Source organism: Gossypium raimondii, chromosome 11 (genome assembly GCF_025698545.1).
Source record: "Gossypium raimondii isolate GPD5lz chromosome 11, ASM2569854v1, whole genome shotgun sequence".
Lineage (NCBI taxonomy): Eukaryota > Viridiplantae > Streptophyta > Magnoliopsida > Malvales > Malvaceae > Gossypium > Gossypium raimondii.
The window spans coordinates 30,896,500-30,912,120 of NC_068575.1; the positions used below are offsets into that span (position 1 = coordinate 30,896,500).

A 15,621-nucleotide genomic window follows, 5' to 3' on the forward strand; every position below is an offset into this window, starting at 1 on the left:
ATGTATGAATATACATGTATATGTTTTATATTGGACTTAGGTATGAAATTAAATATATATATGTTATTTTCAAATAAGCGTGTATATATATATGTAAATTTCTTGTATTGAATTTAGTTAAGTAATTATATATATATACATGAATAAATTATGAAATAAAGACAAGAATGTGTATATATATACATATAGATTCGAATATAAATGTATATACATGTATGAGTTTATGATTTTAGCTAAAGGTATAAATGTTAAATACGTACATGGGAGTTCGAGTATATCTATATGTATATTCATATATAGGTTCTTGGATTGAATTAAAGATATAAAATCTTATATTTTTATATGTGAGGTTTGGTTATATATATGTTTATAAATTTATAAATACTTGAATTGAATTTAAAGTATGATTTGTAAACTCTTTTATGATTGAACATGTACTACAACAAACATGTGTTTGCTATTAAGAATTTTTCGAGGAATTATTTTGTGTATGTGAAATTGAGATTTCAGGCTTAGCGCCTAGCAGGCTTATTGCCAGTGAAACAATATCAGACTTTACGTCTAGTAGGCTTAATGCCGGTGAAATAATTTCAGACTTTACGTCTAGCAGGCTTAATGCCGGTAAAACAATATCAGACTTTACATCTAGCAGGCTTAATGCCGGTGTACTGAATCAGGCTTTAAGCCTAGCAGGCTAAGTGCCGGTGAATCTGTTTAAAGTATGTGATTAAGTGTACAGTTATATGATTTTGGTTATCTTTAATTGATGAGCATATATACATTCAGTTAAGTGTGTTTAATGAATATGTATATATTCGATCTATGCATTTGTAAAATATACATATATGTTTTCAGTTTATGTAGTTGATAAATGTATACGTATAAATATTTGGTATATGTATTTGATAAGTATTTACATATGAAATTGAGATGTATATACCTTTGTTTATAAGTATTTGATGGAGATGAATGCATTCGGTCATATGCATTAGATTTGTATTTGGTTATAAGTTTATCATAAGTATACATACACAATCGGATATGATATGTATTTAACATATATATATGCTCGATTATATACATTCAATTATAATGTCGTTTGGTATAAATATACATATATTGATTGAATGCATTCGACGGTATATATATTTGACTATAAATAAAATGGTCGAGTACAACATATCTATGAATATCGCTTATATGTGCTAATTGCAATCTCAATGAATTAAATTTAAAAGTTATATTATATATATATATATATATGTTTAGTTATGCTATAGACTTACTAAGCTATAAAAACTTACTTTGTTTGTTTATATCTTTCCGTTTTATAGACTTAAAGATCAAGCTTCAAGCTCGGGGATCGTTAGCAAGATCATCATTCTATCTACTGTCTCAGTATTAAAATGTTTAAATTCTAACTATGGCATGTACAGACTAGATAAATATTTTGAAGGTCGTAATTTGTTATATTGTATATGAATTTAATAGCCATACGAAAATGGTTTATTTCCTTATGGATTTGCTAGTTTGTAATGTCTTTGTTTTGTTTTAAATGGTCAAAAGAGAAGCTTAAAATTTTGCATGTTTAATATTAGACCTAGCTTATCATATGTAACTGTTATAATTATTAAACTTTAATGAATGTCTGTTCTGAGTTATGTTTTGATTAGTAATGCCTCTTAACCCTAATTCGGCAACGGATACGGGTTAGGGGTGTTACAATAGATATTTTGTTTAAATAACCAACTTACATATTAGTATGAGAATGAGGTATATTGTGATATGAGTATGAGTGTTATATGTATGTATGTAATTGAATTATAATGAACTTTGGTAACTTAGTTAGGTAAATTAAATAGGTAAGTTTGGATATTGGTGGACTTATTTTTAAGTTGTCATTGGAGGTACTTATGAGTATATTGGTTTTATATGGTAGTATTACATGTATAAGGCTTGATTTTAGTTTGTGTTGAATGTCTTGTTATGGCTTATTGATGTGTAAATTCTTGAGGTTAGGTTCGTATCAATTTGGGTGAGAAATGTGGCTTAGAAAATGATCTATTTTCGTCCACATGGGTAGAGACATAGGCGTGTGTCTCAACTGTGTGTGACACACGGCTAAGTGACACGGTCATGTGTCCCCTGTATCATTTAAATTACACAAGTCAGTATGCACACACGACCTAGCACACGGGCGTGTGGCTTGGCCATGTGACCCAAGTCAGGGAGTTACACGAGTACGGACACAGGTTGGACACGGCCGTGTGTCCTTATTTCGAATGCCCACACGGCCTAAGACACGGGCGTGCCTCTACTCACACAGTCTGGCCACACGGCCATGTGTCCCCTGCAGCTTTGAAATTTTCAATGTTTTCTGAAAAATTCTTTGAGTACCCGATTTAATCCTGACTTATTTTTAACACGTGTTTTGGGCCTCGAGGGCTCATATAAGGGACAATATGTTTGATTTTGATTAGTTTCTGACATAAATGTTATATTATATGAAATCTCTGGTAATGCTCCGTAACTCTGTTCCGACGATGAATACAGGTTAGAGGTGTTACAATTTTTATAATTTAACCTTAATTAAATTAACATATCTATAATCATTAATACACATGCTACTACAAAGTTGGCTAGTTTTGCCACAAATAAAAAAAAAAGGCTAATGGTGTTACTTACGAGGATTGATGTATGTAATGATTGCTATTATGATAAGAAGAAGGTTGAGGGATTAATCTGAGAAAAATTCTAAAAATTTTGGGGAGGCCCCAACATAGTTTCCGTTAAATAAAGGTAAGGGAGAAAAAGAAGGTTTGTAAAAAATTCTTCACCTCTTTTTCTATAGATCATCATGTTATTTATATACAGAACATAATTTAGTAGATCTGTTTTGTTACAACCATCATAACTAATTTAGAGGAATCCAAATTTAAAATAATCAGTTTCAGTTATTTATTGAGTAGTTGCAAGAAGCATTATGAAAGGAATAATGTATTATTTTCTTTCAATTAATGGTTGTAGATATGCACGGTTATACTTAGAATATATTTGAAATAATTTTGTTGTTAATTAAAATTATAAGTTAAAAGATTTTTTAAATGACTAATTAAAATATTATTGTTTAATATTTAATTCAAACCTTTGTTAATAATAAAGTTTATGGAAATATTAAATACATCAATATTATATTTTAAAAAAGTGTTTAGTAAAATAAATTTGATAATTTCAAATTTTAATTCATACTTTTAACTTAAATCATTATAATGTGACTTTTCTAATAATCACATTCTAAAATATTTTTTTTTGTAATCCAAAATAATTATTCAAGGGTGATAATTTAAAAAAACAATAAATAAAAGTAAATAATTATAAAAAGGGGGAAAATATATATTGATGAATTGGGTAAGGCGGCAACAACGTGACGTTTGAATGGTCTTTCTCCGCCATGTTCTTCTTCCTCTTCAACTCTGCAATTTCACACTCTTCTTCAAATCTTAAAGTAGGCGTCGTCAACAAAGAAAGAAGCAAAAAATGCAAAAGCTCATTCATGCTCTGGTTTAAACGCTCATCTCTTACCCACTCTTCTTCTTTCGTTTCTAAATTTCTAGTCGTTAAAGGGAGAAAAGGCATTAAGATTGGTCTAGTTTTTTTTATCAATGTCTAAATGGAGAACAAATTTGAACTTAGCATAACATTGGAGACACTATAAATAGTATTTAGAGTTTTAGGAAAAAAATTCATCAGCGGGGATAGCTCAGTTGGGAGAGCGTCAGACTGAAGATCTGAAGGTCGCGTGTTCGATCCACGCTCACCGCATATGTTCTAAATTTTCAATATTAATCTTTAGTTTTCGGGCCTCTCATTTTCAATATTTTTGGGCCCACTCCCATATTTAATGGATTTTGGGATACATTCTTTAGAATTTCAAAAAAATCTATTTCATGTTAGAGGTGTTCATGGGCCGGGCAGCCCGGCCCGACGGTCCGCATGAAATATGAGAATGTTTGGGTAAAAATATAAGCTTGAAATATGGGCTTGGGTAAAAAAATGAGGCCCATTTAGAAAACGGGCCGGACCTTGAGCACCACTTTTTTTGCCCTGGGCCTGACTCGGCCCGAATATAATAAATATATATTTATTTTTTAATTTTAAAATATTTTTAAAATACTTTCTTTAAATTTTTTTATTTTTAAATTAAATTTTTAGTGTTTTATTAAAAAAAGGGCCGGGCCAGGCTGGGCTCGGGCTTAGGAATTTTTTCCCGGGCCGAGCCTGGAAAAAATCTCAGGCCCATATTTCAGGTTGAGCCCGGACCTAGGGTGCGGGCCGAAATTTTTTTGGAGCACCTCTATTTCAAGTACATAATTAAATTGGATAAGAATTGTTCAGATTTAGAGGTACATTTTGTGCATGTTATTTATTGTGAATATGAAATTTTATATTTCTTATTATTTCAAAAAAAATAAAAAATAAAAACCTTAATAAATAAATTTTTTTTTAAAAAGTTAGAGTAATTTTAAATAGGGGTGTTCAAATTTCAGTTAAAATCGAATTAATCGGTCGGATCGATCTAATTCGGTTAATCGGTTAGTTAACCGATCTAATTAGGTCGGAGGCCGATTAATGATTTTTTAGAAGTTCGGTTATCCTTTAATTTAGTTCGAAATGAGATAATTAATCGAATTAACTGAACTTAATAATTAATAATACAAATTATATATCGTTTAATTCAGTCAAATGAACATTAAACAAATATATATATAAATCTCACTTAGCCGATCAAATTAACTGAAATATTTCAGTTCAGTTAATTTTTTTTTTAAAATTTGGTTCAATTAACTACTTAATAATTAAAAATTTTAATTAATTCAATTAATATTAATTCTGTTCGGTTCGGTTAAGCTAACTATTAACCGTTTAGAAACCCAAACATGCAATGAGCCGTCATTGTCTCTTGACCCGGTCTAAAACGGAGGAGAAGAAAACAACGTGGTTCTAGTTAACGAAGATACGAAGACGAAACGCAATGAAACCGCGATATCTTGTGTGGAGGGGAAAAAAGAAGAGAATCATTCACAGAACCCAGTTTGAATCCGCCACCAAAATCATCAGATTAGCAAGGCCAGGAACCACGTTGCGACGGTAAACAAGAAATCTCGTACCCAACAATGGCGGCGAAAAAGCCCAAATCTTCCACTCCTAACCCAGGCAACATGAGTCCACGCGTTTGGTTTTACTCCATTTTACTAACTCTTCAATATGGATTCCAACCTATTATCTCCAAACGCTTCACCAGGTAATACTCGTCTCCCTCCAAATATTTTAATCTAAATTTATGTGCTCTTGATTTGGCTTGTAATTAATCACCTGTTGGATTTAATTTACTTTTTTGAGTGATCATTTCGAAATCTGGATGTGGACTATGGCCCAAAAGTAGCCTATCATGCGTATTTATATAATTAATTAGTGCTTGGATATCTTTCTTGGCATCAATTGCTCAAATGTATCCACGGTTGCTTATCTTCGTATCTTAATGTGATATTCTAAAATTTGCAATGTTAGGATGCAATTTCAGTTTAACAATGATGGTACAAGTTAAAATAGGGGTGCTAAAACATTGTTTTTCTTTAGTTGAATGTAAATGCATAGTAATACTGATATTCATACCCAAGTAACTCTAAACTAAAGCTATTTAATAAAATACAAGAATCACTTAGATTATGAAATCATTAACTAATAAGATCAAGGAGAGAATCTATATTAGTCAACTCTAGATCATGAACTCTTCAGGAAGATGTGTTGTACTAAAAATGCCTGCAGTCTGATCAGTGGAAGAGACAGACAAGATGATGAGTTGCATGAACAAGATATTTCTCAATGTGTTTAGTCCATTTATGAAATGTGAGCAAATTTGAATAGCATCCCAGTTATTACAAGAAAGAGCTATATGCAATGACCATGAAACACTTAATCCTGTAATAGCCATCGCAACCAAAGTAACTCAGAAGTAGTATCAGTACAGACATTATATTCAGGTTCAATGCTATATCTAGCACTGACAGTTTGTGCCAGAAAAGTAAGGATTATGAAACAAAGTATCTTTGATATAGCAAAGGATATGCAGAACAATAGTAAAATGAGCAGTATGAGGAGCTGCCATAGATGGATTAATAATATCAATTGCATAAAAAATTTACGGTAAGATAACGAAGACGGTTTCAAGTTTAAACTTATCATAATTGATACTTTCTTTCTTTTACAGACGAGAAGTAATTGTAACTTCATCAGTCTTGACATGTGAGGTAGCCAAGGTAATTTGACAAATATCTTTTTCCCTTTTTCTTCTGGTTCTTTTTGCATATAAAAGCTTGAATTTATAAGATCATTGCTTTGGAATATGTTTACTAGGTTGTATGTGCCCTTATTCTCATGGCAAAAGATGGTAGCTTAAAGAAACTGGCAAGGGAATGGACTTTGGTGGGTTCACTTACTGCATCAGGTCTTCCTGCAGCAATTTATGCACTTCAAAACAGCTTGTTGCAGATATCTTACAGGAATCTAGATTCACTTACTTTCTCAATGCTGAACCAGACAAAAATAATTTTCACTGCCATATTTACATATATCATACTGAGGTATCTTTCTCAACATGTCCTTTGTGTCTCCTTTTCAGTGTTCTCCAGTGACGTAAACTGCATATATAATATTATCTCCTTTTAGTTTTAGAGAACTTTGTACTGATGAACCGGTTCCTATTAAAGCTAGAAACTGGGTTTATTTTTGTCTGTTTTGACTTTTAAATGACATAAGTACTTATTATATGTTTTATGAATTTGAGAGTTCTTATAATTGTTTCTTCTTTTCAGAATGTATATTTTAATTGAAAGCATTATAAGGCATATGGTTATTGACTTTGATGAAAAAATAATGATACTTTGGATATATGTGCACTTATTTGGCTTAATTTGTGGTTATCTATGTAGGCAGAGACAGTCAATTCAACAAATCGGGGCTCTGTTCTTGTTGATCATGGCAGCTGTCCTTCTAAGCATTGGTGAAGGCTCTAGCAAAGGGTCTAGCAGTGGTGACCCTGAGAAAATTTTATTTTATGGAATTGCCCCAGTCTTAGTTGCTTCTGTACTCTCTGGTTTGGCTTCTGCATTATGCCAATGGGCTTCTCAGGTGAGAAATAGCCTATTTTCCTGTTTTAAAATGCAATATTGCAAAAATGAAGGCTTGCTTATTTTCTTCATGTTCCTTAATGTTTTCTTTATTACAGGTCAAGAAGCACTCATCATACTTGATGACTGTAGAAATGTCTATAGTTGGAAGCTTGTGCTTGCTGGCTAGTACCTCTAAGTCTCCAGATGGAGAAGCTATCAGACGCTATGGGTTCTTTTATGGTTGGACTCCACTAACTTTGGTAATAGTCCAATTTTAGTTGAAAATTTCTCTGGAGAATATTAGGGATGCTCTTTAGTTACCTAAGCAGGAAAAGGGTAGTAGAGTAAGACTGGGTAGGGTATTTTATGAACTAAGACATTTTCTATATCAGATCCTGTAACTTGATTTTGGCAAAACTTTTATGTTTTTGTTTTTTTAGAATTACCTCGTAACTATTTATTAAATTCAGCAATTGCATCAAGCATTACAAGATCATGAATATCCCTCGGATAATCAGTCCCAAACATGAGGAGATTATCCCTTCCTAGGCCCATATTGGCAATACTTATGTTTTAGCTGCTATTACATGATTCTAAAGTTAAGCACAACTATCTTCTTCCTTTTTTTTCAGATTCCGGTTGTTACCAATGCTCTCGGTGGGATTCTTGTTGGCCTTGTCACTAGCCTTGCTGGTGGTGTGAGAAAGGTAAGCCTAACTACATAAATGTAATACAGTAACTACTTGGGAGTATCAAAGGATTTTCTAATGTTTAAAACATGAAAGGATGGTCAAGATATTGTAAATCGTTGAGTAAATAGAATGTCAAATTTAAAATCAGAGCTTTCTTCTTAATTAGTAAATTTACTAATCCATGTATTGGTGTCAAAGAGGGGTGGAGGGTGATGTAGGCCAAGTGCCTTAGATCCTGGATCATCTGCTGTGTGGGCTCTGATACAGAACTGAAACTTATCCCCTTCTATGTATCTAAATTCTGAAGAACATAAATATTTTTCGAGAGATCATTAAAGCTGAAGATCACTTCCGTTTATTGTTTGGATTTATTTTATGTACCACACCATTTTCTGAAGGACACTTATTCCAACAAAATTTTCTCAAATTCGTGCAGGGGTTCGTCATTGTTTCAGCACTACTTGTAACAGCCATGCTGCAGTTCCTTTTTGAAGGAACACCGCCATCAGTGTATTGTCTTGTGGCTCTTCCACTTGTCATTAGCAGCATTTCGATATACCAGAAATATCCATACCAAGTCAAAAAGAAAGAAGCCTAATACACCTGCAGGTAGATAAGGGGATCTCTTGAAGTTGCACTGATTATTAAAGTTTCCATTTGTTTTCCCAACATGAATTTTTTAGGATTGAATAGTGTAGGCATGAAGAAGGCCTATTATGGATATACTTGATGTCATCAATTTCAGGATTCTGACTGAAATTGGGAAGAAAAAGAACAAGGCTATGATGTCTGGACTCTGCTCGCAAAATTGTAGGATTTATGAACTGAATAATATAATCATGCATGTAATTGAGAAGCTGTATATCATGGCTTAGAGATGAGAAGACTAATTGGTTTTAGACTGAGGCTTCAGTATTCAACCCTTTTTTTCTTTTGCATGCCAAAACAAATTTCAGTATTCTCATTTCATGTTCGATGGAGCTGTTCTTATTAGCGAGCTCAAAATGAATCCAATTCGAGCATTTAGCCAAAACTAGGGGTGTATTCAGTTAGGTTCGTTCTATTCATTTTTTAACTTTTGAAATTGAAACCATGTTGAATAAATATAGAATTATCGAATAAATATAGAAATATCCGAAATCGATAATTGTAGTTCGATTCAGTTGAATGGTTTTTAAAAAATTTGGGCATTGTAAAAAAATGATGTTACCTTGTTTTGGGCCCAAAAAAAATTTAATATTGCAATTTGATTTATTTTTCACAACTGTCATCATAAATGCTCTAGATTCATTTATACATTAATAAAGTGAATTCAATAGGATGGTCAATGTAAAAGCTTTTACAGAAAATATTTTCAATCTTTTTTTATATTTGTTTCATGTAAAATAGGATGGTCAATGTAAAAGGTTTTCCAGTCGATGTAAAATTGCTCCCTTATTCCCATAAAAAATCTTACCAATTTTTTTTTTCTGAAAGGCATTTTCCAATTGATAAGACTTTGTTCACTGTAATACTTCCATACCTGACCTGAACATTGGGTCAAAGCACCGAGATGTTACATTCTTTACTACATTCTTCACTTATCAAATATTTTCTTATAAGCTTTCATAATTTTTCAATTTAGTCCCTTTTTGTCATAAAAGTTCTATATTCAGTAGTTAATCATGTGAAATTAATTTTCTTTCTTGTTACACTTTAATCACATAATTTATCTCAATATTTTGTTTCAAATATCAAATTTTATTTATTTCACTTCTATCATTTCATCCTCATATTTTCTCAAGTTTAACAATTTAGTCCTTGTCATCATAAAAATTCCATATTTTTCCACAATTTCACTTTTACAATACTTTATGCATATTTCATCATCTTGTAACAAATTAATTAAACCTTTATCATAATTTCCTTATTCACGTACTAAATTGTTTCACACTTTAAACTTTTGTACATTTTCAATTTAGTCCTTATTTTCTGTAATTTATCTTTCACCATATAAGCACTTTATTCAAATAATTCATTATAATATCTTATTTTACATAACAAAGTTTCATAGATATTGCTTCTCTTGTTTCAATTATAAATTTCACAAAGTTTACAATTTAATCCTTAACATCATGAAGATTCATTATTTACTATAATTTCACATTAACATCACTTTGTAATCAATTCATTACTTCATTTAAACTCTTTATCATAAATCTCAAATGTATGTTTGTTTCATTGGAAACAACTTCTATGAAATATTTTCAAGAAATTTGCTAAACAATAGAAAATATTTTACATGATTCATCCAAACACCATAAAATATTAGCTTTTCTAGAAAAGTAAGTCATTTTCGAAATCATTTTTGAAAGTCATTTTAGTGAAACAAACGAAGCCTAAATATCATAATCATGCATAAAATCATTTTAAAAAATCATTTTAAGTTAAATTTTAAGTTGATAAATCATTTTAAGTTCTTTAAAGGAAAGCTAATACATAAATCATTCATATACTTAATATTTTGTTGTGTCTTTTCTTTTAATTAGTTTAATTAGTTGCTAGCTTTAATTAGTTATAACTGAGTCATTACAATATGTCATATAATCGATTAAATTCATAACTCATCAAATATATATATAATTGACAACTTGTGAAAATTTATTTTTTATAAATAAAATAGTATAAATTTTAATAAAATATTTTCCTAAAATTAGAATTATGCTTATAATTATAATTATTATATTTAAGAAATGATCCACTTACTCTAATACAAAACTACACTTTCATAACTTTTTATGAAATATTTTCATAACTTTAACTTTTGTATAATCATATATAGTTTTAATAATAATAATAATAATAATAATAATAATAATAACGACAACTTTAACTTTTTGACTCTGATACCAAACGAGTTCTGAGGATCTTAGGATGGATGGAAGTAAAAACTTGAAATTTAAATTCTTAAAAACCTAGATTTGATTTATTTTGAATTTTAATTTTTGTAAACAAAAACTTAAAATTTGAAAATTTTGGAGAGAAACTTTTGCTCAAGAGAATTGTTGGGTAAATTGAGTCACGCCTTTCATTGCAAAATAGAGTCTTTTATAGAGAGCTCTTGCCTCTTTACAACGTCCTTGTTAGGGAATCTAATCCCTTACATTATTGCAAATATATTTTCTCGTCTTACACAATTGTTATTTTCAAGACTATTATTACAATTGCAGAGAATATATTCTCTAAATTACAAAACTTTTGCAAGGAACCTCTACTGTTTATCTTCATCTTTTCTTTTGGGAGAATTTTTGTAGAGAATCGTTATTGTTCATCTCCGTCTTTTCTTTGTAGATAATCATTACTATTCATCTTCATCTTTTCTTTGTAGAGAATCATTACTATTCATCTCCGTCTTTTGTCTTCCAGGGAATATATACTATTTGACTTTCTTGTCTTTTTTTGCAACAAATTCTTCAGGTATGTAGGGAATCTTTGAAGGCTGTAGACAATTATTTCAAAACAATTGTCTTCTTCTTATTCTTCTTCTTCCCTTTTTTTTTTAATTTCTTTTTAGTTTTGGTGATTGTCACTGTTGTGGTTTCATCTGCTAGATCTACCATTTTGATTAAAGATATCGAGGATTTCTCATCTTTTAAGGTGGAATCCATTGAGTCGAGCATTTCAACCATAAGCTTTCTATATTTTGTTTTGGTTTTTTCTTGAGCCAACAATGTGTTGTCAATCGACTTGGCTTAAAGAAATTTTGCAGTAGTTTGGTCCAAGGCACCAAACTTGCATAATCTTGGATTTTTGTTGAAAAAAATCATCCAAATACTTGGATTCATATTTTTCGTCATTGAATTTATCTCACTATTTTGTTCTGAAATTTCGAACTAACAATAGGATTCTCATGTATTGGCCTCATTCATAAGCATAACTCCAAAAAATAATCCAAGAAATACACTATTTTGAAAATAAATGGATTGTTTTGTATATGTGTTTTTGGTATGGTTCTTGCTAGAATTTGTCAAAAATTTTGGGCCATAAATTTTGAATTTTTTCTGGTAGGATATTAAAAGAAGATGGTTCATACCAGTTCCACCATTCTTGAAACCAATTTGGGAATTTGTATTGGTGTCATACCTGAAATATATGAGCCAAAAGTGTCTCAATGTTGGTTGTTGAAAAGGAATGCATTGTATCAAGTTGTTTGATAGTCCTAGTATGTAAAATATGGTTTGTTTCAATGGTGAATTTGGTTGGAAATTTCTTTGGAGAGTTTGGGTTTTCACCCCAATCTCTTGGTTTGAGAATTTTAATTATTTGGGTTATTGAATAGGTAATAAAGTTAGGGTCTTTTGGGTTTGTGTAATATTTGAACAATATTGATCCAGTTTGAACCAATATGTTTTCATAATATTGTTGAGTTTTTTGTAAGTCTAATGACTTAAAATGTCATCCTTTGAAAAGTTCTTTGATAACAATATGTGGAGGCTTTTCAGAAAATTTTCCTCCACAACGAACATTTTTTCAAAACATTAATTTGTAAAATATTGTGAGGATTTTTGTATAGCAGTCTGTGAAGATGCTACTTCTTTTGGGAGAACCTTTTGAAGAGATGTTTCTTTTGAAATATTTTTGAGATATTTTGGTTTATGTGAAACAATCTCACTTTTTTTTTGAAATGTTGGTTGTTCTAGCAACAATTTATTTGAGAGAAGTTTTTTTTTTTTTTAAATTGAGCCATGGCTAATGCCGCTTCTGGGATTGAGAGAGAGACTCAACCCATTTTTTTATTTGGGAACTGATTTCATTTGGGTCTTGTGCATCCTAGAAGGATGCATCATTTAAGGTTTTTGATGAGGATGATCTCTCATTTTCTTCTTGTAAACAAATTTCGAACCATTATTTGATGGGTTTTGAGGATATTTTTATTTCTTGAGGAGGATTCTTCTATTTTTCTTTTTCCTTTGTCTTTGAGTTTTTGGGACATTTTTGAAAGAATTCTCTGGAGAAAATTAAGCAAAGAATTAGTTTCTCCTTTTATGTATTCAATTTCAAAATCAAAATAATCAAAATTGCTTGCCATCTTGCAAAAATTTGTTTTGAAGCAATATTTTGAACATCTTTTTGTAAAACTTCTTTTGCAAATTTGCAATCAATTCGTAAAAGAAATTTTTTATTAAATAAATTACTTTGAAATTTTTTAATACACAAAACAATCGATAAAAATTCTTTGTTGATTGTACTATAATTTTGCTTAACTAGATTCCAATGTCTAGATGTAAACTAGACTATTTGTTCTTTTTCACCCTTAATTTGTTTCAAGATCCCACCATACCCTATGTCAGAAGCATTTGTTTCTACTATTTTGGGGGTGGTTGGATAAAAAAAATGTAAATAAGGAAGTTCGGTGATTTACTTTTTTATTTGGGTAATTATATTGGTGTGTACGTTTGTCCAATGTTGTGGATTCTTCTTGAGCCTCTCATACAAGGGTTTACATAAGTTCTTAAGACTGGGATAAAAATCTATGACATAGTTTAGGCTACCTAAGAACCTTTGTAGTTGGACTTTATCAAGGATTTGATTTGAGAATTTTTTGACAAATTCTATAGATCTTTCTATTAAAGTAATAGTCCATTGGGTAACATAGTGACCTAAAAATTTTACTACGGTTTGGAAAAAACTAATCTTAGATGTAGATATTACTAAACCAATATTTTTTTATAAATTTGATAAAAGCTGGTTAAGTGTTTGAAGTTTTTTCCTAAATTTAAAAAAACCACACATTAGCACATCGTCAATGTATACCATTGTAAATTGGGAATATAGATAAAAATGTTATTCATAATTCTTTGAAATTTTGATGGGACATTTTCTAAACTAAAAGGCATTACATTCTATTCTATTACCCAAATGATACAATAAATATTGTTTTGTATCTTTTTCTTTTATTTGGATGTGTCAAAATCCTATTTTCATGTCATATTTTGAGAAAATGTTGGCATTGCAAAGTTTTTGCAATAAATCATTTTATTTGAGATTGGATATTTATTCCATTTTAGAGCTTTAATGAGAGGTTTGTAATTAATAACTAATATTGGTGTTCCTTTTTGAAATTTACATTTTTTATCACATAGAATGCAGAGCAACTCCAAGGAGAGTTGCTTTTTCTGATTAATTTTTTTATTGATTCATCCATTTCTTTGTTCATCTATATTGGCCTTGCTTTTTTTGGAATTTTTCTTTCACCAAAATCATTTTAATAGCGTGATGTTACTTCATTTTTTTTTCCTATTCCAAAAGGCATTAGGGATGCTAGAACATATGATTGATTCTATTTCTTCCTTAATTTGGTTTATTCTTTTTGGATTTATTTTTAATTTTTTAAAATATATTTCTTCTTTAGAATTTTTTTTTGTTTATGATTAATCAAATTGTTGATTTGCCTATTAAAGATGGACAAATATTTTAACAGTTGAGATTTCTTATTTAAGGTTTTTCACAAAAGAGAATTCTACCTCGATATTTAAAACTTTGGTGGAGATTGGATGATTTGTTACCTTATAGGTTTAAGTAAAAATATGAATAAGGTTCCTAATACGACATCTTAGGTAATATCTTTTTTTTTTTAATCTAGTGCCCTAAGTGTAATATATTCGCTTTTATATTTGTAATTTTTTCAAACAAATTGATTAATAAAATTATTCACGTATTGTATTAATATCTTTTGTATATATCCTCACGTGGTTTTTGCATGAAAAGCAAAATAGAAGCAAACAGTAGCTCACTGATTGTCTAATGTTTAACTAATACTAAGCGGTATTACGTGGTCGGATCGTAATACGGAAAGACAACTTACACTAGTAGACGAACCTAAACATGTCCTTAGTCTAATCTGAAATGAGCAAACCGATTGAAAGCCTAATATGTCGTCTATCAAGTCCAATTGGGGAGATGTTTTGTCTTGGGCATCGGAGCAGATGACTCCCAAAAGATAGAAACCTAAATGTGACTAACTGGATTGACAGTACATGGATTGGACCCAAGCAAAATAGATCCTGAATCCATTTATGGATTTATTCACTTATGACGTTCATAGTGTGACATGCCTTAATCCTGAATGGATGATGGACTATGTATGCGTGACTCGTATACTTTGATGTAAGTAAAAGCTTGAGTTCAAATAGAAAAGGAATAGAAAGTTGGTGCGTTGGGTATATGACTTCTGCAATATGTAACATCATTCATAATAGTGGAATTCATAGCCCAAGAAATGGGTAAATGATGTCCTTTCATTGGCATTACACGATAGATGAAAAGTAAACGTGGTCACGGGTCGTTTGTCTTTGTGATGAATGACTTAATTACTATTTTATAGTAATTGAATTTTCATGAAATAAGATGTAATGGTTACCATGAGATAAAATAAGATCATATTGGGAGAACGAATTTATCCTAAAGAGATTAAGATATCTTATGAGGGTAACACACTTATGACATGGTTATTAGATGAGCACTGATCGAGTGGCTTTCATAATGGTATGTTATTGAGGAGAGCTCTGTTACGATATTATAGTGGAATGACTTCGTGACTAAATGAGTTTATAATTAATAGGAAAAATGTTGGAACTTATTTATAAATCATTTGAGCCATAATCACATATGTCCAGCCGGTCCCTCCGCTAAATCGTTGAAACCAAAAATGAATTACATGTTGAATCAAATAAACAGAAATGGATAAAAATGATATAGTTGGAAAAATGGATTACATTCCA

The 15,621-nt window shown here is 30.5% G+C and overlaps 1 protein-coding gene and 1 non-coding gene across 2 annotated transcripts; both read left to right on the forward strand.

The window, feature by feature from the left end:
• Positions 1–3,749: 3,749 nt before the first annotated feature.
• On the forward strand, positions 3,750–3,822 carry TRNAF-GAA (transfer RNA phenylalanine (anticodon GAA)). Its single transcript has one exon. It is a non-coding gene; the product is annotated as a tRNA-Phe (tRNA).
• Positions 3,823–4,958: 1,136 nt separating this feature from the next.
• Positions 4,959–8,760, forward strand: LOC105804215 (UDP-N-acetylglucosamine transporter ROCK1). Its single transcript, XM_012636717.2, has 7 exons — positions 4,959–5,302; positions 6,269–6,317; positions 6,415–6,641; positions 6,990–7,188; positions 7,286–7,429; positions 7,802–7,876; positions 8,298–8,760. Exons 1-7 carry the CDS (start codon positions 5,175–5,177, stop codon positions 8,457–8,459), a joined length of 984 nt encoding a protein of 327 aa, XP_012492171.1. The 5' UTR covers positions 4,959–5,174; the 3' UTR covers positions 8,460–8,760.
• Positions 8,761–15,621: the final 6,861 nt, after the last annotated feature.

Bases quoted from the DNA above. Each gene is read 5' to 3' on its own strand.
- LOC105804215 (XM_012636717.2), top strand. From the start codon at position 5,175: ATGGCGGCGAAAAAGCCCAAATCTTCCACTCCTAACCCAGGCAACATG. The intron at 7,189-7,285 runs GTGAGAAATAGC...TCTTTATTACAG, and splicing joins TATGCCAATGGGCTTCTCAG to GTCAAGAAGCACTCATCATA. The intron at 7,430-7,801 runs GTAATAGTCCAA...CTTTTTTTTCAG, and splicing joins GTTGGACTCCACTAACTTTG to ATTCCGGTTGTTACCAATGC.